The 12,574-nt window shown below is 52.4% G+C and overlaps 1 protein-coding gene and 1 long non-coding RNA gene across 11 annotated transcripts in view; one reads left to right on the top strand and one right to left on the bottom strand.

Annotated features, from left to right (window-relative positions):
• GLT1D1 (glycosyltransferase 1 domain containing 1) overlaps nucleotides 1-12,574 on the bottom strand; it is an 84,446-nt gene that overhangs the window by 6,649 nt on the left and 65,223 nt on the right. For all 10 annotated transcript variants that reach the window (XM_078061124.1, XM_078061125.1, XM_078061123.1 and 7 more), the window contains 2 exons: nucleotides 10,063-10,106; nucleotides 8,812-8,932 (listed from right to left, as the gene is read on the bottom strand). In XM_078061124.1, coding sequence (XP_077917250.1) covers nucleotides 8,812-8,932; nucleotides 10,063-10,106 — 165 coding nt within the window. The remainder of the gene's footprint in view (nucleotides 1-8,811; nucleotides 8,933-10,062; nucleotides 10,107-12,574) is intronic.
• The window catches only part of LOC144379956 (uncharacterized), an 85,637-nt gene that overhangs the window by 49,160 nt on the left and 23,903 nt on the right, over nucleotides 1-12,574 (top strand). Inside the window, exon 2 of the long non-coding RNA XR_013443565.1 lies at nucleotides 10,563-10,763. This is a non-coding gene — a long non-coding RNA (uncharacterized LOC144379956). The remainder of the gene's footprint in view (nucleotides 1-10,562; nucleotides 10,764-12,574) is intronic.

Below are 12,574 nucleotides of genomic sequence, written 5' to 3'. Positions count from 1 at the left end.
AATAATCTGGCTGTTACTCTACGGAAGTGTGTTTTAGGCACTCTGACTGCCTGTGGCATCTCCCTTCATGTAATAAACATTCGGTCACGAAGGGGTGACACTCCATCTTCAGAAACGTAAGTTACCCACCCGCAGCCGCAGCCGGAAGCCTGTGACACAGAGGCCTTCCCCTGGCAGGTGCTGCAGCAGGAGCCGAGCACCCCGAGCACGGTGTGACGCGAGCAGATGCTCAGTCAGTACCGTGGAGCCAACGCCCTGGAAGCATCTGTGCTGAACGAATCCCGAGTCAGTGTCGTCCACCGTAGCCACCGTAACCGCCGGCTGTTGTCTCGGTAGGCTCGTCTGGTTTTCCCTTTCTTCTTCCCCTATGTCATCCCAGCCTACTTTGAGTTTAAGATCTAGGCCCTAGAGAATGCAGAGCTGGCAACAGCCCTGCTGTCGGCCCGCCTCTGAGCCTGTTCTGTTCCCACCATCGGGGAAAGTGGGAGAGCTGGTTTGACTCATGGAGCAGAGTCCCCGCCGTCCTGCTCCTCGCCAGCCGCCCAGCTGCTTCTCCAGCGCAGCGATCACGGGTCTCTCTGTCAGGCCCTCCTGTTGGTGTTTCAAGAGCACAGAAGGTGTCCAAGTCAGATTTTCCACTGTCATTTTGTAGGGTCATGTCTGGGATCTTCAAGTGGTCATCACACCTGGGAAGGAGGCACCTCACAGCACAGGGGAAAAGTAACCTGAAATGGCCACATCCCAGCACCAGTCACAGGGGCTTCCGGACTCCTGGGTGGCCCGGGTTCTGACACACTGCAGGTGCAGTCTGGCATCCTGGGAGACAGCATGGGGCCAGGATCGAGAGGCCTCGGTCTTGAATGAAGATCTCGGTCTTACTCTCTTTGCTCCGGGCCCACACGGTGGGTGTCGCCCTCAGAGTGCAGCGCTGTCACTTGGAGTGATGAGGAACCCTGACCGGGCCCCCACCGCAACCCGCTCTGCCCCACAATCAGGCATTCGTGAAGTTGCTCCCACGATCCTCCTGGGCCGCCCAGGAGCTGCTGAGGTAGCAAGCGCACTGATGTGGTCCTGGCTGTCTCCCTGGGTCCTGGTTGCATCTTTTGGGAATGAAGGACTAAACTGTCCTCTAGGCAGCACATGAAAAATTCAGATGTCATTTTGCACAAATACCATTATGAGGTTTGTGGCGTAAGCTGCCTAGCACATCAGCTACATCAGTCACGAGGTCGTAACGTAATGATGGTGAGTGACGCTGGGAGTCCTGTGGCTTGTCTCTCCACTTGTCACACGGTGTGCGTTGCTGACTCATTAAACTAGCGCAACACACTGAGATTTCACTTTTAGACATTTGTCAGCTAACTGCCGCGTCCTCCGCACGGGCGAGACCTTTGAGACCGCCTTGTCACGCACCATCTCATGCCAGGGCAGAGCTCAGAAAGGGGGTGATGGACATGTCAGGGGGCTTCTGCAGGCGGCCCCCACGGCATTTTCATACTCAAAGGGCACATTCATCCTCTGATTTTGGATAAGCACCAGTGTATTTGTGAAGAATCTGTGGCAGACACAGAGATCGAGAGGAGCTGTCTACAGATGTAGATGTAGAGATAGACAAATGCGGATTTATGAAACCGACGACCAGAGAATCACAGGACCAGCCAGCCGATCCTGAGAGAGAACAGAGTTTAAATCCCTGTCTCAGGCAAAGAAGGTCTTATTCTCAGCCCTCCTGTTGCAGAGACTCGCTTGTGTATCAGCTCAACCAGTGCCCCCCGAGCACCCATCCTACATGGAAGGCTGCGCACCACGGAGAATTGTCCATTCGTTGTCCACTTGTTGGACAAATGTTTGTTATCAACCTGGAAATGGCAGGACGCAGGAGGCTCAGGTGAGGGGAGCAGTTGGTTGAGGGGGGATAGTGAGGTGGTACTGCACAGTAGGGAGCCTTGCTTGACACAAAAGGCCATAAAAAGGAAACAACACATCAAACCAAAGGAAGTAGAAGGAAAGCAATAATAAAAGCAGCAATTAATGAAGTAGAAAGCAAAAGCAAAGCAACTGATATATCCAAATAGATTTTCTCCGAAAAAAAATCAGTGAAATAAAGAAGTCACCAGCAACCCTGATCACGAGAAAGGAGAAAGCAAAACCAGACAGACCGAGGGGAACAGACCACTGAAACTCAGAAGAATTTTACAGTCATAGGAGGATATTTACAGAAGTCTTTGCAAATAAATTTGAAAACCTAGCTGAAATGTGTAGTTACCAGGAAGAATGCTTCTTACCAATTAACCCTGGTAGAAGTAGAAAAGCTTAAACAGATCAATTTCTAAAAGAGAAAGAAGTTATCCGGGAAACCATCTACAACAAAAGGATCATCTCAGACGGTGTCACAAGGGAATTCTGCAAAATCATCAGACTGCATCATCCTAGTGCTGTGGGAACTGTTCCAGATAACAGAAAAGGAAAGAAACATTCCAAGTAATTGTTATGAAACAAGTTCAACAATAATACCAAAGGATGAGATAGAGGGCATGGGAAAGGAAGCCACAGGCCATCCTCATGTCTAACTCTCTCCATAAAAACCTAAAGAAAAGAGTAGCAAACAGAATCCAGCAGCACATTAAAAAATCACGGAAACCAACCATTGCAGTTACTACATTAAACGTGAATGGACTAAACACCACACTCAAAAGGCAGAAATTGTCAGACTGGGTAAAAATAGTAAGACTCACTGTATTCACTGCCTACAAGAGATACACTTTGGATTCAAAGACCAAAAGTTTGGAAGTAAAAGGGTGAGAAAATATACCTGTGAACAGTAACCACGGAGCTGCCCTGGTGATCCTAACACCAGACAAAATGGCCATGAGGACAAGAACTGTTCCTGGAGACAAAGAGGGGCATCTCGTGGTGAGAAAAGGATCAATACATCAGGAAAACATAAAAATTATAAGTGTGCACACACCTAAGGACAGAGCCCCACAGGACCTGAAGCAAAAACTGACAGAACTGAAAGGAGAAACAGGCAATTTAATCATAATAAGAACTCTCGAAACCCCACTCTCAGTAACTGATAGAACAACTAGACAGACAACCATCAGGGAGACAGAAGCTCTGAACAGCACTAACCCACTTAACCTGACATTTACAGTACACCCCCCAATGGCTACAGAAGACCCATTCTTCCCAAGTACACACAATTCCTTCTCCAGGATGCATCATGTGCTAAATCCAAATAAATGAGACAGTATATTCAAAAAGACTGAAGTCATAAAAAGTATGTTCTCTGACCACATTTTTGGGAACCGGGGTATGGCTGTGGAAAAAGGGGATATAAATGTGGAACAGAGGCGGGGACTTAAATTTGAGGTATCATATGAATGCATGTGTATGTGTGTGTGTGTCTGTCTGTCAGTCTCAGGGAGAGGTGATGGGGGAGATAGAGCACAGAGGTGAGCATAGGTGAAGGGTCTTCAGCTACTTATTGTACTGTTTTTTTATTTCTCTGGGTTTTAAACTTTTAAGTCAAAATGATGATAATTTCCTTAAAGTGCATGCTCTGAAGCTCTCCTGCTTGGGTCTGAATCCTGGTTCCTTTATACACAGCTGACCCTTGAACAACAGGGGTTCGAACTCTGTGAGTCCAAACCTGCTGGTGGGCTATGAGATGGTGTGGTCACTTTGGAAAACAGTGTGGCTCCTCCTCAGAGGGTTAAACAGAGTTCCCACGGGACCCAGCAACTCCGCTCCTGGATACAGACCCAAGAGAAACGGAACCATGTGGCCAAGCAAACACTTGTACACAGATGTTCACAGCATTATTCATCATGGCCAGGAAGTGGACCCAGCCCAGGTGTCCACGAACCCGTGAGCAGACGCGTAAGGCAGTGTGTCTGTGCGATGGCGTATGTCACAGATACAAAGGAATGAGGTCCAGACGCGTCCTGCAGCATGAAAACATTATGTCGGTGACAGAAGCAGGTCCCAAAAGTCCCCATGTCGTCGGACTCCCTTTATAGGAAATGGGAGGAGGCAGATCTGAACGACAGAGAGTAGACTGGTGTTGGCGTGGGGGGCACGTCGGGGAGAAACAGCGAGTGACTGAGGATGTGTCCAGGATTTCTTTCTGGGGTGATGAAAATTTCCTAAAATTGATAATGCTGAGGGCTCACAACATGGGAATGTACTAAAAACCCCTGAATTGCACACTTTGACTGAACTAATGCTTTAAGTGAGTGGACAGATGTATGCTCGTTATGTGAATTACATCTCAATAAAATTGTTGTATTAAAGAAGCATTTTAAAAAGTGCAAAAGACCTCTGAATTTATTCAGAGTGTGTCCTGTAGTCAGGGACAAAAGCCCCAAATCACGATTTATAAAAGACATGCCCACAGATTGTTTTTCAATAAATTTAGTTGCCCAGTAAGTGAATACTTCATTGCTAACATTTTATTGCTACAGTACTAAATCAAATAAAATGTTATATGTAAGTGTGGTGATGTCATAGAACATAAATTAATGAGTTTTTCTTTATCTCGAAAATGTCTTTGTTTTCGGTCTGGTGATAAATTTTCTGGCTTTTTCTTTAATGCCTTGTCTTGGCTGTATGGAAATAGCACTTACTAGAGACCGCCTTCATCGGGGACAAGTGAGGTCGAATGACACATGTCCTTGCGTGGCGAGTGTCTCCTGCGGGATGGCCGCTGTGGCGGGTGGGGAATGTTTTCTGCGAAAGCCACACCATCGCTCCTGGGAGGAGGGCGGCTCACAATCAGGCAGAGCACCAGGCACGGACCGGGAATGTATCTGGTTCTGGTCCCTCCACTAGTACTCCTGCTGTTCCCTCCAGCGGTTCTCTTCCCGCAGATCGGGAAGGCTTTTCTCGTCGTTCAGGGCCGAGTTCACGCTCCCGCTGCAGGAGTGTGCTCGGGAAACACGGCACCGCAGACGGGGTGGCTGAAACCAGGGAAGGTGCCGCCACGGTTCCTGAGGCCGGGAGTCCGAGAGCGAGGTTCCGGGCTGTTGCTTCTGAGGGCGTGGGGAAGGATCTGGCCCAGGCCTCCCTCCTCGGCCCGGAGATGCTGTCTTCTTCCTGGGTCTGCGCGCGCCTGTCTGTCCAAATCCCTTCTTCTTACCAGGACACCCCGCACAGTGGCTCGGGGTCCACCCTAATGACTCCTCTTAACGCGCCTGCCTCTGTAGAGACCCCGTGTCCAGAAGAGTTCCTGGGAGTTAGGACCTGGACCCTCGGCTCACACTCACCGCTGACCAGCACTCCCTCCCCGACGGCTGACAATGGCCTCGCCTCCCACCCTGTCGCACGGCGCCCCCCTCCGTTTCCTGCCCAGAGCTTATTATGTTCCTTTATGGGTGGCCTCACTTCCGGTTTCCAGTTCCTTCTTTCTGCTCCAAACAAGGGCGTAAATTCCCTAGGATCCAGGACTTTTCTGTGTCCTGCTCACTGCTGTGTCTCCAGAGCCCAGCCCAGAGCCAGCGCACCGCGTGCACCCAGCACACCCTGGTGGAAGGAAAGAGTGCACAGGTAATGCGATGACTGTTTGCAGGCTCCAGGCTCCGCGTCCCCGAGGCCTGGGGGCGGGGCAAAAGCTATGTAAAGGGGGCCTGATGTCGTGTATTCACAGACAATGCACTCTGAAGTCCTCTCTTCAAAACTAAACTGTCGCTAGGAAAGGAAATGTCTTCAGAAGGAAGAAGCGGGTGGGAACGCTGTTTTCATACGGCCAAGACACGGCACTCAGGAATCTGATGATTGATTCTTACATCGCTTTCTCAAAGCGTGATGTCACCTCCTTAAAAACAAGCTGCCTGGAAGAAAGGTGACGTCCCAGGGCCAGACAAGGGCGCAAAGTGGGTCCGGACAAGACCTGGCCCAGCGGCGGCGTCTTGTGCTCGACGGCGTAGGGAGATGGGCGCGTGTACCCTGCGCACGCTTTCCACCGGTGAACACAGACAGGGCTCGTGCAGCGCACGGGGGGTGGCCGGCAGTCCAGACCTGGGTCTGGGGTTCCGACAGTGAACGGTGTCTGTGCCGGGTTCAGTCCGCCCGCATCCGATTTCTCCCCGCGGGAGCTCCTCCACCTCTCATCAGTGGCTGGAAACCTCTGATTCCACCTTGAAAGGAAGCTTTGTAGCTCGTGCCCCATTTTCTGCAGAGCTGCGAGAAGATTCCAGAGACCCTGCCTCCCCTCCACGTGCATATCCACCTCCAGATGCAGCTGCCGGGGCTCCCTCCGGCCAAAGCCGTGAAGCGCGGGCCGTGAAGGGTGGGCACCGTCACCTGCATTTACGGAGGGAATTCTGATTTCTGGAATTCCGGATTTTCTCGTGGAGAGGTTTGCTTGGGTTTTCACGGCCTTGACTAGCGCGTGTCCAGTACAGGGACTGCTGCCTGTCAGGTGGGGACGCGGCGGGTCCGAGCGTCCCCTGACACAATGCGCTGCGTTCGGATCTTACATTGCCGGGGTTAGAAAGCTTCTCAACGCAGAGGCCCAGGGCATTTGGGGAGCAACTCTTGGATGCAAGAGACAGTCTTGCACCTTGAAAAATACTTCACGTCCCTGCAGGCCTCTCCCCCTCACCCCGCTCTAAATGCCTGTGATGCCCTTCTCATTGTGATGCCTCAGAAGGCCCTTCACTCTGTGAAGTGGGAAGGACACAGCCGGGCCACACACCCGACACACTCTGAAACTAGCCACGGCCAAGAGGGCACAGAGTCACACTGTGCTCGGAGAGCCCTGCAGGGAGGCTTCAGTCACGAGGGTCTGGGCCTGGAAGCTAAGAGCCGGAGAATTCTCCTGTTACTCTTGGCTTTAGAATACGGCCTTCCTTCCCCCTGGGCAGCAGAAACTGACCGGGAGGGTAGCACACGCGTGTGTGTGCGTGTGCCCGCGTGCGTGTTCCGGGTGGGGGGACTGAGGTAAGAACAGACTTTTCTGTATTATTTCAACTTCATTCGATGCAACTCCATAATCAGCCCAAACTGGAAACCACAGATTCGCTGTAGGAATATTCACCCTACTGCCCACACTACTAGCTCGAGCTTGATTTTTGGAGTTTCTCGGTAAGAGATGTATTTTAGCAAATGAGATTTCTATATGCTTCCATGAGAAAACAAAGCTAATTCTGGGAGGTCGAAAGATCCCTTCCTTCAAAAGTGATATGCGTTCATTCTGTGATTAACCACTTGGGTTATCTGAATGGATTCTAATGAAATGCACCCAGACCACTCCCCTGAAATCAGCTTCATTCAAAACCCTCAACCCAAAGGTTATTTTGGAGTTTGCAAAAGGAGCACAACATCAACATTTAAGACAGTCACATTCGCTAACAGCTGCCTTGCCTTTGAAGGAAATGAGGTTTGACAGCAATTCATCCGCAGTGAGATGCGCTGGGCGCCAGTGATGAAATCATTCCTGAATTCTACTTCACTTTTTCTTGGGAACTTGAGCAAGAAAATGTGTATTTACATACAAAGGAGCAGTTCAGCACCAGCTCAAGGATGGGTGGGGTAAGAACGTGCCTTTCTGAAGCTGTCAGGTGGGGTGCGAAGGCGAAGGGCGCAGCCACTGGACGACGCCACCCGCCAGCTCAGGTGGAGGTCTCCGCCTGAAGACGAGCGGGTCACGGTCCACACTGCGCGCTCTGGCATCGAGGCGTGGACGTGCAGCTTCTGCCCCTGGCTCCTGGTGTTGCTTTGGGTTTTGCGCTTTGCTTTTTTTTAAAGGAGGCCACAGGAAATATTAGGCATGAGACAACAGTCGGTCCTTCAGTTTAGGGAGGATTATTTTTTTTGGCTGCTTTCGTGATTTACTGTGTTGTGTGAAACACTAAATTGTCTTCTGCCAGCAAGTGCAGTAAATTCAGTTAGTGTCCAAAGGAAGAAATGGATGTTACAAATAGGATGGAAGGATGGCTTCGCTCTAAGCAGGCATTTCTCCCCCAGTGAGACAGAACACGTGAAACCGCTTCAGAGGCCCAGGGGCCCAACGGCTGGAGCCTCCTTCTCTCGAGCAGGTTGTATCGTGAGCTGGTCCCTAATTAGGCACATCTGCCGTGCGCATGGCACGTGTTCGGAGCTGTACGTGACCGCTTGTGACCACACGTGCTGTGACTCGTGACCGAATGTTCTGGGGGAGCTCCGGGACTGAGCACTGGTCTGGACGGAGCGAACGGAGGCCACCCTGTGCCGAGCTTGCTCTTGAAAGGGAGTCCAGCCCGCAAGGATGTGACCGCAAAACAAGAGAAAGGAAAGTCCTTTCTGGAGCCGAATGCTAGACGAGGGGATCAGCTCTCCCCTCACGGCCCTGCCCACTCCCTCCCCGTGCACCTGTCACCCCTGCTCCATGGTGCGCGCCCCCCGCCACATGTGCAAGCCCCACCATTGTTGTCCCCTGAATGCTGGGATTATAGAGCATACTGAAAAGGAGGAGAAGAAAATCAAGAAGAAGGAGACTTCTTGCCCAAACACACCTTCATCCCATTTCCTGGCCCCACCTCTTACAACCGAAGCGCCCTTCCATCTAAGATATTTAGCGGGTCAGAGAGGCGATCTAGTTTCATTTTATTTTGTAGCTGCCAAGGACAAATGGCAAAGAGAAATGAAATGATTTTTTTTTAAGTCTCAGAACGTAAAAACTACTTCTGAGGTTCCAAAGAGAGGCTGTTTTGCTTTCGAAGGCTCTGAGAGCCGCAGCCCTTGATTGACAAGGACACCGCCTCGTAAAGGAGAACAGGAGGGACGTGGCGCTTCCTGGCCGCGCCTCCAGGACTCAGGCTGGGTCATTACCTCCAGAATCGCAGCGGACATGCCCTCGGACACGGAGCTGTTCACCACCGCGAAGCAGTTCTTCAGCGCTGCGTGCAGGTCCTCCTGGGGCATCTCTCCCAGCAGCCGCACCCCAGCCGTCCTGAAACAGGAGCAGGGACAGCTCTTCGCCACTGGGAGTCTTGGGGGGGGGAGGGGGGGTGGCTGGAGGGAGGACGGTAATTCTGCAGATGGAGAAGTTGGCCTTACGGACGGCACATATGGGGAGGGCGGTCTCTGCCCTTCCCCGCCCCGATGAGCCGCCGTCGCTGTGAATCGTGCCCCCCAGGTATGGGAGTCAGACAGAAGGTGCTGGCCACTTTTTCTAATAATGCGACCATTTCTAAAATGATTGTTTAAAAAAATACTAATAGGGACAGTGATGGACATACAATAAACAGAAACAGAAATGCTAAAATGGAGAACACAACAAGCGCCCAGGTGTCCACTGCCCGGAGCGGACATATCATACAGGTTTTGTCTTATTTTTTTTATCCAGCGACACTGATTCGTGTCCTCCAACACCCTCTCCACCACTCACATAACTGCCTACGGTTTCACCTGCGAGCGCTCTGGGTCTCCGAGCGATACAAAGACGCCCACGTATCTGTGGGGGTGAAATCAGTACTTCGCAGTCCCCCGTGCTGACGGTGGCCGGTGACATGGAGGGGCCGTCCTGGGGGACCGTGAGGAAACCAACTAAAAGGGGACCCTTCTGGTCCCCGCCCTGTCCTGGGTCCCCGCTGAACACTCGGATGTGCTGGAGGGGCCCTGGGGCCACCCGTCACCCTAAGGATGTGGTCCTGGGCCAACCACATCTGGTCGCTTCTTGCGTGCGCAGTAGCCACGTGTTTCAGCCTATGTTCTGGAGCGTCTGCAGTGGGCACTACCCAGCGCTTGGTACCTGAGGTCTTTTAGTTTCTGCCAGTGTGATCAGTGGAAATTGTAACTTCAAAGCGGTTTTCATCGGCATTTCCCTGAGCGAGGGAGGATGGGCATCTCCGCTCCCGAGGGCGCTGCGCACGCTACTGGCACAGCATCCTTCCTGCCGAGTGGGGGGAGTAAGAGCGCCCGGCCCCCCGGGATCGTGGGGAGGTTACACGAGGCGGCGTCCCTGAGTGCCGGGAGCAGAACCTGGGTGCGGGGAGTGCGGCGCAAGCATGGGAATGGGGGTGATGGGCTGGCCACTGGGCTTCCTCTCCTGCAAAATGCTTGTTCGCTTCTTCCACTTACCTCTTTACTTTGGCTTTTACTTCCCTTGTAAACACTGGGTCGACCTGAGAAGAGACAAAGATAGATTTTAGGAAAAGCCTTTCGTGAGCCTAAGTCTCGAGAGAACGGCCTATCATGGCCACAGAGACAGACTCAACAACTCAGGAAGGAAAAAGTCAAACCCAACAGGAACTAATACCCCGATTCCCCTACCACATAATATGGGCAGGGAGAGAGGAGCACTGGGGAGGAGCTCAGAGAAATGCACGCGTCCTCCTGTCTGCTGCTGGGCGCGTCCCACGGGAACCTGCTGCAGCCCCGCGGGCGGTGGGCCAGCCCTCCCCCAACTCAGGCCCAGCCACGGGGCATCCGCTGGCCCCACAGCACTCCAGCGGAGGAAGGGTCTGCGTGATTCCTTGCAGTGGCGGATGTTGTCATAAAACCTTTGAGGCAGAATGAACTGGAATCCTTAGCAGATGTAAGACAAAGGACCTGACAGAATTAAAATTTTATTTTGACAGGGAGCCTTCCCAGAAACACAATTTTCAAGCCAAGGGCGCGTCCATCAAGCTGATGTGTGGACAGACACACGGGTCCATCCACACAAGGGAATATAACTCAGTCCGGGAAGGGATGAAGCGCTGACACCTCCCACACCGTGGAGGACCCCAGAGAACACGACGTTCCGTGCATGAGGCCAGGCACTAAAGGCCACTTACTAGGTGAGTCCGTTTCCGTGCAACACCCAGAATGAGCAAATCCGAGGAGAAAGAAAGTTGGTAAGTGATTGCCAGGGACTTGGGGGGGGGGGGGTGTGGACAGTGGGGAATGGCTGCTAACAAGTCTGGGGGCTCTTTGGGGGTGATGAGAATGTACCCGAATTAGGGTGATGGTTGCAAAGCTACGTGAACATACTAAAAAACACTGGATTACATACTTTAACATGGTGATTTTGATGGCATAGGAATTATATCTCAAAAAAAAAAAGAAAAAAAGCCAAGAAAAGTTTTGTACTTAGTCCCAGCCTGGTGTCCTTGAGCCTGGCTCTTCCTCCTGTTTCACATCCGGAGGCTGTGTCCTTCGGGACAGGCCCGTGTTTGTCTCTCTGCACCCTGCCGATCGACACGTTGCAGCAACGCAGAGGTTGAAGGTGGTGTGCCCGCCTGCTCTGCAAACCAGTGACCTTTACTGCTTGCATAGAGGCCTCAGGGTTTTGAGCAGACCCATTCACAGATGTGTAAGGACCAGAAGGAGAGGCGGTACGGACCGAGTGGGGCTCAGGTCCCCCAGCCACCCGCTGGCTCCCGGCTGTGCCTGTGTCGGGGGGCCTCTCTGGGCCTCGGTTCTTGGCTACACAGTGAGTCGTCACGGGGCCTCGGGGTGGTGGGGAGCGTCAGCGCCCATGACCGCCCGGGACGTGGTAACTGCTCAGGGGCACAGAAGGAAACGTTAAATACCGTTCTGGAAAGAATGCGCGTGAGAGCTCAGATCTCAGCCCTGGAACGAAAAGATCTGTAAGCGTCCCCTCACATGCACGCTGTCCCAGAGACGCTGTCACATGTCTCCACACCCGGGACCGGCGGTGACGAGCAAGACGCCCCAGGACCCGGCGGCCGTCACAGTGTTCGCACAGGGACGCACACACTCTTGACCCTCGGAAGCCGGACTGGAGCACCGGCCTGCGCACATGGCTTGCTCTCGGAGGCACAGGAGGACGTGAGGGGACACTGTCCCACTGTCACAGGGCTCCCACCCAGATGGAGCCGCAGCGTGCGCTCACCACCTGACTCGCCCAAGTGCACACTCAGCCCGCAGACCGCGGCTCTGCCTGGGCCGTCCCTGCACTGCTGCTGTCGTCGACGAGTACACACTGTTCTTCAATGCCCACGGGACACCAAATTCTGGGTACTTCTCAAAGATACAGAGGAGGGCTTAAACACATTTTACTGGTACAGCGTCTGCCGCCTCGTCCTGTTCTCCCGATGAGCGAGCTGCGAACACAGATTCAATTTCTATTCTCATTCACACTTTAGCGGTAGGTATTAGGAATTACAGAACAAGTCAGCTAATGAATATGCCAATAGCCCTATACTTTATCCTGCCAACTGAAAAAATGTTGTGCCTTCCAGAAACTTCATTTCAGTTTCTTTTGGCAAGGGAACGCCGCATGTGCGTTGGACCCCAGATCCTTCAACCACTGGCCTTGCCTGAGATGTATCCCAAGAAGCTGACACAGCAAATCTGGATGCATAAGGAACACTGAAACTGTCCCCAGAAAAAATGTTTTCAGAGTTTAATGTATTTTAAGAGCAAAGTTGCAGGAACAGCACAGAGGACTGCTGCACTTGCCCGCAGGACCACCCAGGGAGAAACGACTGTATGTGGTGGGGTCCCGCGCAGGCTACAGACGCAGCGAACACCATTTAGTCGCCGTCCATGAATGATCTGTTTGCTCTAAGAAAATCCAGACGCTTGCATGATCCAGAAACGCTTAGCAGGTTTGTGTGTAATTGTTATAAAATTCAGTTGCTGA

Source organism: Halichoerus grypus, chromosome 13, assembly GCF_964656455.1.
Source record: "Halichoerus grypus chromosome 13, mHalGry1.hap1.1, whole genome shotgun sequence".
NCBI classification, from domain to species: Eukaryota; Metazoa; Chordata; class Mammalia; order Carnivora; family Phocidae; genus Halichoerus; species Halichoerus grypus.
Note: the sequence above shows the minus strand (reverse complement) of the source record. Positions and strands in the feature narration are given on the sequence as shown.